Source organism: Aquarana catesbeiana, linkage group LG03, assembly GCF_042186555.1.
Source record: "Aquarana catesbeiana isolate 2022-GZ linkage group LG03, ASM4218655v1, whole genome shotgun sequence".
In the NCBI taxonomy this organism is placed as follows: Eukaryota; Metazoa; Chordata; class Amphibia; order Anura; family Ranidae; genus Aquarana; species Aquarana catesbeiana.
The window spans coordinates 574,466,997-574,482,873 of record NC_133326.1 but is presented as its reverse complement, the minus strand read 5'-3'; the positions used below and the strand labels follow the sequence as shown (position 1 = coordinate 574,482,873).

The 15,877-nt window shown below is 43.3% G+C and overlaps 1 protein-coding gene across 5 annotated transcripts in view; it reads right to left on the bottom strand.

The window, feature by feature from the left end:
• PHF21B (PHD finger protein 21B) overlaps positions 1-15,877 on the bottom strand; it is a 213,015-nt gene that overhangs the window by 44,039 nt on the left and 153,099 nt on the right. For all 5 annotated transcript variants that reach the window (XM_073621924.1, XM_073621923.1, XM_073621926.1 and 2 more), the window contains exon 3: positions 10,452-10,544. In XM_073621924.1, the coding sequence (XP_073478025.1) occupies positions 10,452-10,544 (93 nt within the window). The remainder of the gene's footprint in view (positions 1-10,451; positions 10,545-15,877) is intronic.

Sequence of the window (15,877 nt, the reverse complement as noted above, 5' to 3'; positions counted from 1 at the left end):
TGATCCTTTTTCCAAAATGCACCCCAGGGCAGCCTCATGGCAGCGCTGCGATTTCAGATGTGTGTTCACGCGCTAGCTGAGAGGGGGCGGGGCTGGGAGCTCCACTCGGAACAGAGCGGCTGTACTGTAGTAAGCAGTGATTGGAGTGGGTGCGTCAGTGGAGCTTCTGGCCCCGCCCCCGGACCTCTGTATTCCCCAGCCAGTATAGAGGGGGCGGGGCCGGGAGCTCCACTGACGCGTCCACTCCGATCACTGCTCTAACGACAGCCGTTCTTTTCTGAGCATACAGGCTACATGGGGCGGAGTCAGCGCATCAGTGGAGCTCCCGGCCCCCAACCCCTCACTGCTGGCTACATCGGGAATACAGCCTCCCATGTCCTCTGTGCGCTCTGCAAATCCGAGACTCTGAAGGGAAAAAAAAAAAAATCTAAAAAAAAAAAATCGATTTTCTTCAAATCTGAATCGATTTGAGCTCACAACTCGATTCAGGATTAAAATCGATTTTTTTTCCCAGCCCTAGCTGAGAGTTCAGGTAGGAGGAGATTTCTACTTCAGCCTGTATACACGCCCACATGTGTGATGCCAATATCATGTGACCTGGCTAGCTCTGAGAAGTAATTATTCTCTCCAGCATAAAAAGACACAACTGAGCAGGTGCAGGTTGGCTAATCTGCCTGTGTTAGCTGGCTTTCCCCTGATAAGACAGTGCAGGAGGGGAGGATCTGTGCATAGAGGATAAAACAACCATTTTGCACAATGCAGAGGATTAACCCCTTAAGTTCCACAGTGAGTATAACAAGCATGCTATGCTGCATATACAGACAGATTTTACTGTTGTGGGTTTAGTAACACTTTAAAGTTGCGGTAAAGCCTCAAGGTTTTTCACATTAATGCATTCTATGCAAGAAGGTGAAAAACCTTCTGTGCTGTAGCTCCCCCCAGACCCCTCATTTTTCTTACCTGAGTCCGATCCGATCCAGCAATGTGCACGAGCGCAGCGGCTCCAACCTCCGTCTCTCTCCTCACTGGACAGATTGAAAACAGCAGGAGGCATTGGCTCCCACTGCTTTCAATTAAATTCAGTGACACGGTAGCAGGGGCAGGGCCGAGTCCCACTGTCTGTGTCAATGGATGCAGAAGCGGGACTCGGGAGTGAGCCCGCATGTGTGCTCCCAGGGAAAGCAGAATTCCATGGGGGCACCTGATGAAGAGGAGCCTGGAGCGCCGGCGGGGCACCCCAGAAGAAGAGGATCATGGCTGCTCTGTGCAAAACGATTGCACAGAGCAGGTAAGTATAGGCATGTTTGTTATTTTTATTACAACCCTTTTAATTTACACAGGAGACAAGGAACCCACTAGCAAGTTTTTGGTGGGTAGGAGGAAACCTACAGGAGGAAAACATGCAAACTCCATGCAAGTAGTGTCCTGGTTGGGGTTCAAACTGAGGATCCTTTTGCTGCATGGCAGGATTGCTAACCACTAAGACACTGTGCTGCCCCATCTGTTACCAAAAAAGAAACTGAGGGGAAATCTTACAATAGGGACACCTACTCTGGTGACAACTATCTACGAGGTAATTTTCCCTCACTTTAGAGAGATTTCTTCATACTTCCTGTTCTGTCTAAAGGGCAATAATTGAAGGAAAATCTCCCCAATGGTACACAGAAAAAAAAAAATAACAGGTGTTAGTCATTTCCAACCTTATCCAAGGTTACAGATATACTTTAATATCTTCCAAATGTGGAAAACCCCATATACAGTAACAGCATGATAACACCCAGTCTGTAAGTCACACTGACCTATCGCTATCCTATCCACAATTGCATTAACCAGTCGTAATCTTATGAAAGTATTAAACAGAGCCCTGTGTGAAACCTTTATGTGAATCCAGCCAGTGATGCAGAAAAATGAAGTGTTTATAATTTTATAGGCTCGCCTCGGCATCCTCTAGCTCTGATGGACTGGAAGGGTTTAAAAGTCTGTCGGAACGGTGTCACAGAATCCGTGTATTTTCTGGCCAAGCAGTGCCGTTGCTGGTGAATTAATGAAGCAGACAAAAGCACAAGATTTTCTGTGTACTATCGGCAGAATCCTAGGAGAGCCATGCCCACAGGATGTGTGTTTCATGTCAATAACCCAAATGCCTTTCTTCAATAAAGCCAGAGCATAAAATGTCACAACAGAACTGATGAGCTGCAGAAACAACAAACTCACACACAAATGCTGCAGTTTAATTTTGCAGAAAATGTATTATTAGGTGAGAGAAATTCGACATGCTAGTGTTATGCTATAAACAGTAGCAATCTGTCTATTGAAGAACACTGGGCACATAGAAAAGCACCCTTTAGTTCCTTAATATATTGATTTAATTGTTCAGCGCAGTTTGCTTAATTGCCCTAAATTTGTCTATAGTGAGATTTAGTCACAGACTGCAGAATTTCAGACTCTTAAAAGTGTCACCTCCCCTGTGTTAGGCAGTCGTATAACAAGGCAAATATGTAATTGAAAGCAAATGTGTATACTTTTTATCCATCCATATTTTTTTCTTTGGCTGGAGTTGCCTTTTAAAATGCACCTGTGTCCAGACTATGGATTTTAAACTATTTACATAAACTTAACAAGTAGTAAAAGAGCGCCAGAGCCTGACTGCATGCACACGAAAGAAAGAAAAAAAATTTCCCTTGCAGGGCAAACCCCCACACTGCAAGGGTTAAATGCTGGTTAAGTCTAGGGAATGATAAATAAGCTGTAATCCCATATTCCTCACTCCAGCAGGCTCCTTCTATTTGTGGCTCTGGCCTGTGTTTACATGCTTACCAACTCACATACATTGCAGGGAAAATAGTCCTGCATTTTACTTGATGACGTCAAGGGCCCACCCACAGCCTGCAGTGTCAGGTAGAAGGAGGATACTGGAGCAGCACCAAAGTTAGCAAGTATATAATCATTGCAAGCCCAACCATTCCCTAATCTAGCGAAATCTAGGTAGTACTATTATTCAAGTGCAATGTCAACTCCGTTCAAGTAGTCATATTCCTGTTTTAAAATGAAGTGGTCACATAATCCTGATTTCTCCATATCAGTATTTCTACGCTTTATTAGTAAAGCTACACTTTAAGGCGTAGCTATTGTCAAAATGTAAACTCCTATTGATTCCAGATTTTATTTCAACTATTTCTAGCCTACTCTTATTATTGTCCTGTGCCTCCTATTATTGTCCTGTGCCTCCTATTATTGTCCTGTGCCTCCTATTATTGTCCTGTGCCTTATCCTGTGTCACACATTTCACAGAGCCTGCCTTCTGAAGTACAGAGGTGCTGAGAGGAGGAGTCTCAGGAGGCGGAGTCAGTATAGGAATCACAGCTTGCAGGCAGCAAAGTACCATGAGATATGTGCAGCACTGTCCCCGTAAGGCGTTCAAATAACGTTATAAAAATGGCAGTAGCTTTGCAGTGAGTTTTTCAAAGTTCTTTAACATTTTATCGGTTTTTAGCGTTTATTAGTGTTTTTCCCCGTTAGCAGTTTTTATTTTTTTATTTTTTTTTCAACGGATCAAAAATGTAAACAAAACGCTGATGAGCTACGTTTTTGAGCGTTTATCATCGTTTTTTGACGTTAGAGCGTTTTTAAAGCAGAAAACTCCTGAAAAACTCCTCTCAGAACCCACTAGTTTTGGGTTTTTTTTAAAGCCAAAAAACACCCCAGCCAAAGACTGCTGATAACAGCCTATGTGTGCATGGACACATAGGATATGATGGCGAGTTTATTGACTGTAGAAAAAAATGTCTGAAGCCAAAAACAGCACCTGTAAAAAAAGTCCAAAAACGCCCAGTGTGCATGAGGCCTTATTGTTTCCAGAGAGGACTGTGCGTCTGAATTTTTTTTCTAGGTTTTACTGCTTTAGTAAAGCCACATACACATAACAGGACTTTGTACAAACTTTCCCTTTGATTTTTGTACAAAGGGCGTTGGCCATAAGTTTGTATTGCATACAGACGGCAGGACTTTTCCAGCCAACTTTCACCAAATCACTTGGTTTTTCAGCTCTTTACCACCACCCTTTGGTCAACTTCTGTATTGTCTGATACTGTGTCAATCTCGCCACTTTTATCGGCAAGATTGACACCTTGCGAGCCGGGTTCACACTGGTGCGGGGATCCGATTTGGATCCCCGCCAATGCCAGGCACTGTGTATGGTATGAATCTTGAGGGGGAACTCCACACCAAATTTTAAATAAAAAACCGGCGTGGGTTCCCCCCCAGGGGCATACCAGGCCCTTAGATCTGGTATGGATTTTAAGGGGAACCCCCTACGCCGAAAAAAACGGCGTGGGGGTCCACCCAAATCCATACCAGACCCTTATCCGAGCACGCAGCCCGGCCGGTCAGGAAAGGGGGTGGGTAGAGCGAGCACCCCCCCTCCTGAGCCTAACTGGCCACATGCCTTCAACATGGGGGGGTGGGTGCTTTGGGGGAGGGGGGCGCCCTGTGGCCCACCCACCCCAAAGCACCTTGTCCCCATGTTGATGAGGACAAGGGCCTCTTCCCGACAACCCTGGCCATTGGTTGTCGGAGTCTGCGGGCGAGGGGCTTATCGGAATCCGGGAGCCCCCAGATCCCGGCCCCCCACCCTTTGTGAATGAGTATGGGGTACATCGTACCCCTACCCATTCACCTAGGGAAAAAAGTGTCAATAAAAAAACACAGTACACAGGTTTTTAAAGTAATTTATTAGGCAGCTCCGGGGGTCTTCTTACGACTTCAGGGGTCTTCTTACGACTTCGGGGGTCTCTCCGGCGTCTTCTCCCGGTGTCCGGATCTTCTGCCGGCTCCTCCACTATCTTCTGCTGCTCTTTTGCTAGCGGTGGTCCGGACTTCTGGATCGTCTTCTTCCCTCTTCTCTTCTTCTGATGTTGACACGATGCTCTTTCCAGCTGGAATGCTCTCTGAGCGCTCCGCAATGGACTTATATAGGCGGTGACCCCGCCCCCTATGACATCACGGTCCCGGGGCATGCTGGGACTGTGAGGTCATAAGGGGGTGTGGTCATGTCATCCCATGACCACGACCCCTTATGACCTCACAGTCCCAGCATGCCCCGGGACTGTGATGTCATAGGGGGGCGGGGTCACCGTCTATATAACTCACAGCAGAGCGCTCAAACAGCATTACAGCCGGAGAGAGCGTTGTGTCAACATCTCTGGAAGAGAAGAGGGAAGAAGACATCTCTGAAGACCGGGCTCCTCCGCTAGCAAAAAAGAGCAGAAGCTAGCGGAGGAGCCCGGCAGAAGGAAGAAGGCACCGGAGAAGAACCAGAGAGCGTGGAGACATCACCAGAGAGTGGGAATAGAGGCCTGAGAGAACCCCGAAGTCGGCAGAAGACACCCGAAGTCGGAAGAAGACCCCCGGAGCTGACTAATAAATTACTTTTAAAACCTGTGTAGTGTTTTTTTTATTGACACTTTTTTCCCCAGGTGAATGGGTAGGTAGGTTCCCCATACTCATTCACATAGGGTGGGGGGCCGGGATCTGGGGGCCCCCTTATTAAAGGGGGCTCCCGGATTCCGATAAGCCCCCCGCCTGCAGACCCCGACAACCAACGGCCAGGGTTGTCGGGAAGAGGCCCTTGTCCTCATCAACATGGGGACAAGGTGCTTTGGGGTGGGGGGGCCGCAGGGCTGTTTTTTTGGCATAGGGGGATACCCCTTAAAATCCACACCAGACCTAAGGGCCTGGTATGCCCCCAGAGGGGAATTCCCTCTCGCCGCAATAGGAAAATGTGTTTTTCCTATTGCAGCCAGCGCGAGATGTACAGTACCCTGTCGCCGAGAACCAGAGCGATGGGTTCGCGCTGGAAACATTCTCGCGGCACGTACTGTAGTTTGTACAAAAGTCCGATGCTTTTGTGTATACACGATCGGACTTTGTTCCATCGGACTTTTGTTGCCGGAAAGTTTGTGCGTTCGCACAGCCAACAAAAGTCCGATGGAAACAGAAAAAGTTTGTCCGATGGAGCGTACACACGGTCGGATGTTGCTCCAAAACAGCTAATTTGCATGTTTGTTGTCAAAAAGTCTGATCGTGTGTACGGGCCTTCAGAACGTACCTTTTAATGTTCCTTCAAATGTTCCCTCAAATACCATCAGGCTCATGTAATAAGAAATGATAAAATACAAAAATGAAGCACACCCATATAAACCATTCATAATAAATCTTTCACTGGTCAGATAATAAAATTACCCCATTTGGTTTAGATTATTATCTACTTACATATTTCACTGCCTTACAGAACAAGCCTCAAATAATCTTCATAGGATTTACGCCTCTCTTTGATAGGCCTAATTTATACAAGCATTAGATTGTAAACACTAGTCTGAAATACTTTGTAAACATTTGTTGTATACATTGCCTTTAAAACTCTTCAATCTCTCTAAAAGCCATAAAACCACACTTCTGCGGCACATGAATATGCAGTCCTCCGTTTTGTAAAGAATGCTTACTTCTCAAGCTGCATATTCCATTGCCTTCCCCTCTCCATCATACAGATGGCAGGATGAACTGAGCGCTGAAAGCTTGGCCTCGGCAACTCATGAACGGGCACTTGGCTTTGTTCACTACCCACATGTGCAAATCCACTCACTTTCACAGAAGGCTGAGCTGCAAGAGAGAGCTGACTGCTCATGCATGGGTAGGGAATAAAGCCGAGTGCTCATTTTTGAGTTGCCAGGGCCATGCATCTGACGCTTGGTTCATCTTGCTATCCTCAGGACAGAGAGGGGAAGGCAATGGAATAAGCAGCTTAAAAAGTAAACATTCTTTTACAAAACGAAGGACTGCATATAAACGTACTGAAGATGCTGGAATAAATGTGGATTTTTTTTGGGGAAAAGTCATTAAAAGGTGAAATAACCCTTTAAGTTTTAAATGTTTAAAGTGATAGGAAATGTTTAAAATAATACAATGGCCCCTTACCAGTTAATGCCATAATGTACTAGTATGCACTGCATACTAGTACACATTATGGCAGACTTTCCCTACAAAGAGAGCCCTCATGTGGTGTGCTGTCACCGCCTCTGGGGCTTCCATCTTTGTCTTATTTCTGGGTTTGGGCTCATCCACTGTTTAAACGGCCAGACAACGACGTCACTCCTGCATGCGCAAGGGAATCATCATAGTGTTCATTGTACGCAGAGAGCACTGCGCATGTACCAATTACATCATTGGCTTAAGCCGATGCTCTTATCTACTAAACAGTGCAAGGTCAAGCTGACTTTACTACCGATTTAAAACAGGAGGACAGGTTCCCTTTAAGAACTTCACAAAAGCTGTTCGATTGCTAAATGTCGGTTGTACACACTGATTTTCAGAATAGCATTCACAAAAAGATGCAAGTGTAAACAGGGCCATAATATCAAACCTAGGATAGCATATAAAAAGAAATGTTAACAGAATAGAGGATAATAAGTTATGTTTCATATTCCCATGATCAGACTAGTAAGCAGGTCTGGTGATTACCTTTTAGTAATCTTAATCACTAATGTCAACCTAGCTGTTTCAGAAGTGTACTATGGATGCATTTGCTTTAAACGGTTAATTCTTGATTAAACTGCAGTCTTTGTTAGAACGATTTGCAGTGTTGGCAAGCATGTCATTATGATACTTGCAGCTCTTGTCCTTGTGAATCTGCTTAAGTGGTTGACTGCTTAAATGAGAAGCCTAAGTAATAATTGTCTACACACGTTAATTTGAATTCTAATGGAATACACCTGGCAATTATGTGCAGCGCTCCATTCACCTCTGTGCATGGGCTCGAGTGAAGCAGACAACCAATGAGAGCAAAGCATCTCCCTGTATTTCTTCCATACTATCATATACTATGTGTTATTATTGTAAAGTAAAGAGCTGCCTTCCTACAACATCATAAAAAGTCCCTAGCAAAAAACATGCAGACAGAATTTTTATGGGGATCACACCAGACCAAGGTCCTGCCGTGCAATAAACCCGGTCACAGATGGTTAGAATCTTGACCAGTTCAGCAGGGATCGGTCAAGATTTGAACCATCTATGGGCAGGCTGAATGTACCCAAATCAATCCATCAATCTACTTGGGTACAACCAGCATGTCAGATTTTCGGCATGTGATTATTGCCAGCAGCTAAAGCCGCTAGGAATGATCACTGCGACCTTGCTTTACTTGTAGTGCTGCTCTAAGCGAAAAAGGAAAATATATATGGTCCTGCTGGTGCTCAGAAAGGGTAGAAAGGGTGCATATCCCTTTAAATGTGAATAAATAAAATAAGGCGTTCTTGGGTGAGATCAAACAGCTCTTGTTCTCATACTGTAAATGTGATGTGCCCACTCAGGTACCAGCTTCAGTACATCATACCAATGATGTTCCCAAACTCCTCACCAGATAAATACAATCTCTAAACTATCAGAGAACTGCAGCTTATTATAGTAATCGGACTCCACAACCATGGACAACAAAAGATCTTACTACACCATCATGGATAATCAAAAGGCAAACTCACAGTAGATGGAGGAAACATAAGAACAAGCCACCTCATGTAATACTGCTTTAACCAATTGACATTTAGTAAAAGAAAACAACTCACAATGTATTTGAGAGACCTGGCATTTAAGGCACCCCCACGATCCAGCAGGTGGGAGTGATAACGTCACAGGCCAGGCCTCACCAACACAGTTCGCCACAAAGAGGACATCATCAGGGGATGAGCGATCTTTTTCCCTCTTTTGTGACAAAACATGTTGTGTGAGGCCTGGCCTGTGAGGTCATCGCACTCGCCAGCTGGATCACAGTGGCGCCTTACATGCCAGGTTTCTCAATTACATTCATTAAATTCAATGTGCGGTAGTGCATTGCAGCCTGTTGCCGCAAACTGTAACACTGCTTTGCCAAAAAATATGCGCGGGCATCTTTTTATCACAACACATACCAATGCAGTGCACACATGACACTAATGCATAGGCGAAAAAGAACCTCCAGTTTGCTTTTAACAGTTTGGAAATTTCCCCATTTTGCAAAATTTAATTTACAAATAGTTGTTATTTATTAACTCACTACAGTTACAGCTTTTAGATTTTAGAAGTTATGTTGTGTTTGTATCTGTTAACAAACATTTTTGTGTATTTTTACCAAAAATATCGTTTGATAAATATTTGTGCAACTATTGCAGGACCTACAAAATAACTCTGAAAGCTATAAGTGAAAAATTATAAAACTTCAGATTTTTAGCGTAAGTCGCTTACTTACTGTTTTATACATCTTCAATTTTTACTGTTTTATGAATTTACAAATATCTATTTATTAACTCAATACAGTTTAAGTTTTATATTTAGTAGGAATTCTGTAAGGTATGTTATGTTTGTGCCTGCTATTAATGATTGTAGCGTATTTTTATCACATTGAAAAGCATTTGTGCAACTATCGCAGGACAAAAAATCTCTGGCACTTTTTCATTCTACCGGTCATTTGCTTTGAGTAAATGTATGGTTTTGGGGGGTCTTCAACTAATTTTGAAGCTGTAGGGAAAAATAAGGAAACAAAGAGAACATTTTCAAAAATGGTCTAGCCACCAAAGTTTCAAAGTGGAGAACAGGGCCTAACAGTGAAAGAGTTATTAGTAGATGGACACTGTACTGTCTTCCAAAAGTTCATTTCAAAATCTGAACTGATTGAAGAAAAATAATCATAGCAGTCACTAGAGAAGACACCATGCAATATTAGTATGTGTGATAAGTACATCATATCATTTTCAATTACCAACATAAACAATATGAAAATTAGCCATTCTATATATGTGAGCAAAAAAATAAAATACTGTATTTATTGGCATATAACACTCACTTTTTTCCCATGAAAATTGGGTGCAAATAGCATGTGCGTGTTATACGCCAATACTTAAATTTTAGCTGTCTCGGAGGGGGCAGGCAGGGGGGCGGGACGAGCGCCATCAGATTACATACAGTGAGAATTTCCTGTTTACTTGTCGGCCTCTGTAATAGGAAGTCCTGTCTCCTGGGCCGCCATAGGACCCCTTTCTGTCTATCATAGGAGATTCTCACTGTATATAATCTGTTGGTGCTCGTCCCGCCCCCCTCCCTGTCCCCTCTAGGCTGCAGATGGGCATCGATCAGGCTGCACTGATGGCAATGGTGCGGCTACTGCATTGAAGGCAATGGTGCGGCTGCTGCATTGATGGGAATGGTGAGGCTGCAGATGGGCACTGACCCTTATTTTGCTTCAAAGTTCCTTATTTAAAATTTTAGTTTTCTTCCTGATACTTCCCTCTTAAAATGAATGTGCGTGTTATACGCCTGTGCGTATTATACGCCGATAAATACTGTAAATAAATACATTTAAAAAAATCTAAATTAGGACCATCTCTTCAATTGTCATATGGTGTTATTCCACCACTTAATCTTTTTACCTGAGGTAGCACTGCTGGTCTGTGTCCTGCCAATCTATGCAAGGAGCTGACCTGAGGGACTTTAATTGGTACGGCAGTAATGGTTCCCAACGTCTGCAGAGAAAAGAGACATAAACCAACAGATTAGTCATTGCCAGCAACGTTAATATGATGTTTAGTTATAAAGAGCAACAAGTAGCCTTAATCGCTAAAAATAAGATGATTGGTTGGTTCGGTATGAAGACACTATTCTAAAGATAAAAGAAGGAAAACCAAAAAGTTTTTGAAGTAAGCAGGGATGCCTAGTCTTCACTTCACTGTCCCAGTCCTTTAAAACACTTTTTTTTCACTTTTCTTAACAATATGATACCAGTAGTGATGTCTACCAGGGCTGGGACTATCTTAGAAGACATGTAGCTGCTGCACCAATCAGTTGGTAGCTGGCACCTAACTTATTTGAACCATGTCTATGACTGTCAATGGTAATACGTATTCCTTAGAATTTGAAAATGCCTTCCAAGCTGCCTCCTGGATTCTTTATTTATTTCTCCACCCTTGGTATATACTATTACTATACAAGTAATCAGTAAATGTTGGCTATAGGTACACAAGGGCAGCTGTGTAATCAGTTCCTCTTCCTCACCTCCGAGGCCACCTACTGGCTTAAGCCTCTTGCACATGGGCGGCCGGGAGGCAGTAGAAACAGGCAGCTGAGCTGCAGTTTTATTGCCCCCCTAGGCTGGGTTCACACCTATGCAAATTAGATGCGGGTTTCCCCGCATCCAATTCGCCTGACAGGAGATTGTGACCAGCTCACAATGAAGCTGGTTCACACATCTCCGTTGCAACTGCTGAGCGGCTTGCACAGGAACGCTGTGCGTCTTTGGCCAGTTTCAGGGCCAAATTCAGGCAAAAATTTGGCCCCGATTCGTCCCTAAACTGAGAACAGGGACGCACCGGACACCTGCTGCAAGCCTCTGTCAGAGGTGTGAACCCAGCCTTAAAAAACAAACAGGAAAAGGAGGCAGTTCACATCCTACAGCCCATTGCATCATGGCAAATTTAATGTGACATGCCGAGGCGGACAGGCATCATCACCTGTCAAACTCAAGCATTCAAATCAATGGGGCCACACCACAACCATGAGCAAACCGTGACTTGGCTCGCGGTTGCAGTGAATTATCCTCATTATTACCTGCCACTCGGCAGAACAAACTAAAGAATTTAATAAACTGGCTTTCGAGAGGCATCAGGATCGCTGGCTGAGCACCTGACAGTGGCCATGTTCTGAAAAGCGGTCCACTTAGGGTGGCTTTTTATAGCACTGACCAATGTGAACTTAGCCTTACTGTCACATAAACCTGTATGCTCAGCTTACCCACAGGTGCACTTTCCATCTCCAAGCTAATTTCTGAGAAAAGTAACCTGTTTGGACAAAGTATTCAAAACTGTCCAATGAATCCCCCACCCAAAGAACAGCTGGTTAAGGCCTTGGGGGAAATAACTACTGATTATCTCATATAGTCATAAGCTGCCTTGAAGTGAACATGTCAGCCAATTAAAATTGTTAAAAGCAAATAACCTGCATGACATCAAGTACCACATTTAGTTTCATTCTGGTACTAGGGACTTCACCTCCCTGGCTTCTGTGCTACACCCTTACCATCTCTCTTCAACCTATCCTTTATCAACATCTCTATAGTACCTGGTCTAGGGCAGGACTTCTACATTTAAAATCTTAAAAAAACAGCTGTAAAGAAGACTATGAATACTGACCTGTCTCTGGCCCATTCCTCAGATCTTTGCTGTCCTTCAGCTATAGACCATGGCAAATCTATAAATCTGACACACATCCTGAAGTATCGGGTGCCAGCATCCCCTGCCTTGCACTGTGGTCCTGTAGTGATCCAGAGGATAAAACCACAGAGTGCAGCTGGGGACTAGGAATCTGACACTCCCAGAACTGTGTCATATTTAAGGTTTCTGCTGGAGCCCATTATTCTACAAGAGTGAAGATCTGCTGAATAGGCAACTGAAAACGTTAGTACTGACAGTCCTCTTTTACAAGGATTTCTTTGTATTTTTTAGGCCTCGTACGCACTGGATGTTGTAGTAACCTTATAAAAACGCCAGTAGCTTTGCGGTGGGTATTTCAATGTTTTTCGTTTTTTTTAGCGTTTTTAAGTGTTTTTTTTTTTTCTTTAAATGGAATCAAAAACATTAAAAAACGCTGTGGACCTGCGTCTTTGAGCGTTTATCTGCGTTTTTCGGTGTTAGAGCGTTTTTACAGCTGAACAAAATCCTCTTAGAACCCACTAGTTTTGGGGATTTTTTTTACAGCCAAAAAAAACCCGAGCCAAAAACAGTTGATAACAGCCTAGAGGGTTCTTTTACTAAAGCTGGAGAGTGCAAAATCAGGCTCACTTCTGCATAGAAACCAATCAGCTTCCAGGTTTTGTTATCAAACCCTGAGACCCCATTCACACAGGGGCAACACGACTTGCAGGTCGCCTCAGCGAGGCGACCTGCAAACGAATGCCCGGGCGACTTGCAAAACGACTTCTGCATAGAAGTCTATGCAAGTCGCCCCAAGTCGCCCCCGAAGTCGTACAGGAACCTTTTTCTAAGTCGGAGCGACTTGCGTCGCTCCCCTTAGAACGGCTCCATAGTACAGAACGGGAGGCGACTTGTCAGGCGACTAGGTCGCCTGACAAGTCGTCCCTGTGTGAATGGGGTCTAACTGAACCAGCTGAGGTTAGAAGCTGATTGGCTACCATGTACAGCTGCACCAGATTCTGAGTGCTCCGGCTTTAGTAAATCTACCCCTATGTGTGCATAGGATAAGAAGTGGGAGAGTTTATTGACTGTAGATAAAAAATGTCTGAAGCCAAAAACAGCAGCTGTACAAACGTCCAAAAATGTCTAGTGTGCATAAGGCCTTACTGTAGCAACTGAATCACATTAGAGTGATAAGGAAGCATCATCAACTAACAAACCAATAAGAGTTTATAAAAATTTCTTTTGGCAGATGCTGGTTGAGGTTGTAAAAAGTGAGACCCAGCTAAACATAACAGTAATGCATATTATACAATTTAAACACTTTCCCTACTGAGTGTAATTAGATTAGTCAGCATTCTTTTTTTCCCCCATTTTCTAGTTCCCTCCATTCTCTGCCTACTCCTTGAAAACCAACATACAAGTGATAAAATAAGACTTATCTCAGTTCCGCTGCACAAAATAAACTTGTCAGGAAATGCTACAGAATGCATACGATGTAGGAAACACATTAACATACATATAAGCTAAGTGGCTAAAATGATTTACATCAAGGTTATTATGTTACACCACAGGCACAGATTTAACGTTCCCCTTGCATATAAAGGAGGACAAATGAATGGCTTTGAATAGCATGTTTCAGAATGGTCTCTCATAATTAGTCTAGGAAATTGCTCCGAGGTGTTTAGCATCAGTTTAAAGTAAGGACACGAGGATATTCAGCAGCACAGAACTGCAGTGCTTGTTCAGTGAGAGCGTGTGTGTAATTATTATTGTAACATTTATCTCAAACTATTTTTTTCTAGCATGCTAAATTCTTTTTACTTTAATTGATTACATATAAATAAATGAACATTCAGTTCACTATTACCATGCCTAAAAGATTGAAGATTGAATGTAAACTCTAACAATGAAAGCATTTGGTATATCTGTTCAAACAGTGCCAAAAATAAAAACAGCTGATCTTGCCAGAAATGCAGTGATCTTGCGCCTTCCTGTACAAATCAATGGTTCCCTATGAGAGCCGTCTTAACTGGTCCGACACAAGTCGGCCCGGCTTTAAAAATGGTTCCTGCACTACTTTGGTGCGACTTTGGTCCGTTTTCAGCCCATTCAATATCACTTAAAGGGATAGTTCACCTTCACCACAAAACTGCCTATGCAGATAAGGGATGTCTGTAGATAAAAACAAAATAAACTGTGCAGCTCTGACTAAAGTGGAATAATGCCCTTGTTATAGGTGTAAGCCATTTACATACCTTATGAAGCCTGACTGGAATACTCCAAGGACGTTGCTAAGTGAGACCTAGTCATTCTCTACCATGGCTGGAGTGAGCTTTCAAATGCTGAGCTCAAAGTTACTGCATCAGGGGAGAGAGAGAATGTGAGGGGATCTGAATCAGAGGAAGAGCTCTCTCCTGTGATGGAGGTGAGCAGTGATGACCAGGCCTCACTTAGCAACGTCCTGGGAGTATTCCAGTCAGGCTTCATAAAGTACACACCTATAGCAAGGGTATTATTCAACTTTAGTCAGAGCTGCATAGTTTATTTTAATCTACAAACATCTCTTACCTGTATAGGCAGGTTTTTTGTAAAGGTGAACTATCCTTTTAAGTCGGATCCTCATCCTAACCATCCGACTTGTGACATCCGACATGGTGATTACGGCAGCAGGAAAAGGAATTTATGTCACACTGGGATTGTTTTGATTGGTCAAAGGACAAGTCGGATCATCTGAAAGTCGTAACAAAATCATATCCTGTTCATTTAAGTCAGATGGAAGTAGGACCGATGTCACACTGATGATGTGAGACCGATGTCACAGGGCGAAGTCAGATTGTCAGTCGTACATCACCACTAGTGTGAACCCGGCCTAAAGTCTGGTTTCAACCCCCTTTAACAGAACAAGCTGTTCAGCAAAACAATTGCAGTTAGAGGGCTGAGGCAAACAATTTACCACTGACAGGGGTACTTACAATGCTCAGTTTGTCATTTATGTAAAAAACCTTTATCTCAAAAGGGGAAAAAAAAAGGTTGCTGTAACTGCTTAAAAAGCATTAGCTGGAGTTTGGCTTTAATTTGTTAGTCAAGTCCATCTAAGGCTCCATTCACACCTATGCATGTTGCTTTTGAGCGTTTCTGCAGGGCTTTTTATGTTTTGTTTTTTTTTGTTTTTTTACGGCAATTTGGCTGCGATGTGCGTTTCTCTTGTTTTTTTTTAGGCAAATTTGTTGTTGGGCAGATTTAAAAACACAAGATGCATATCACGGTAAAAAGGCACTACATGCTTTACTGCAGCCGCTCTATTGAAGTCTATTGAACCTAAAATGCAAAAAAAGAAGCGTTTTGCATTTTAAAAAATTCCCTGACCCTTTCCAAAAATGCAGAGGCACAAAAATGCATTGATGTAAGTGAGGTCCATAGGAACCCATGTTAAAAAATGTCCTGCGTTTCTGCAAAAAGCATGAAAAAATGCATTAGTGTGAATGGAGCCTAAGCCTAGGTTCACATTGGAGCGATTTGTCATGCAATTTGAGAGATCAAATCGCATGACAAGTCACAGCCTATTGGAGGCAATGACACTGTTCCAATTGGTGCAACACCGATTTTGCGGTGCCACACCGATTTGCAAAAGTAGTTCCTGCACTACTTTTGCCGATTTCAGGGGCATC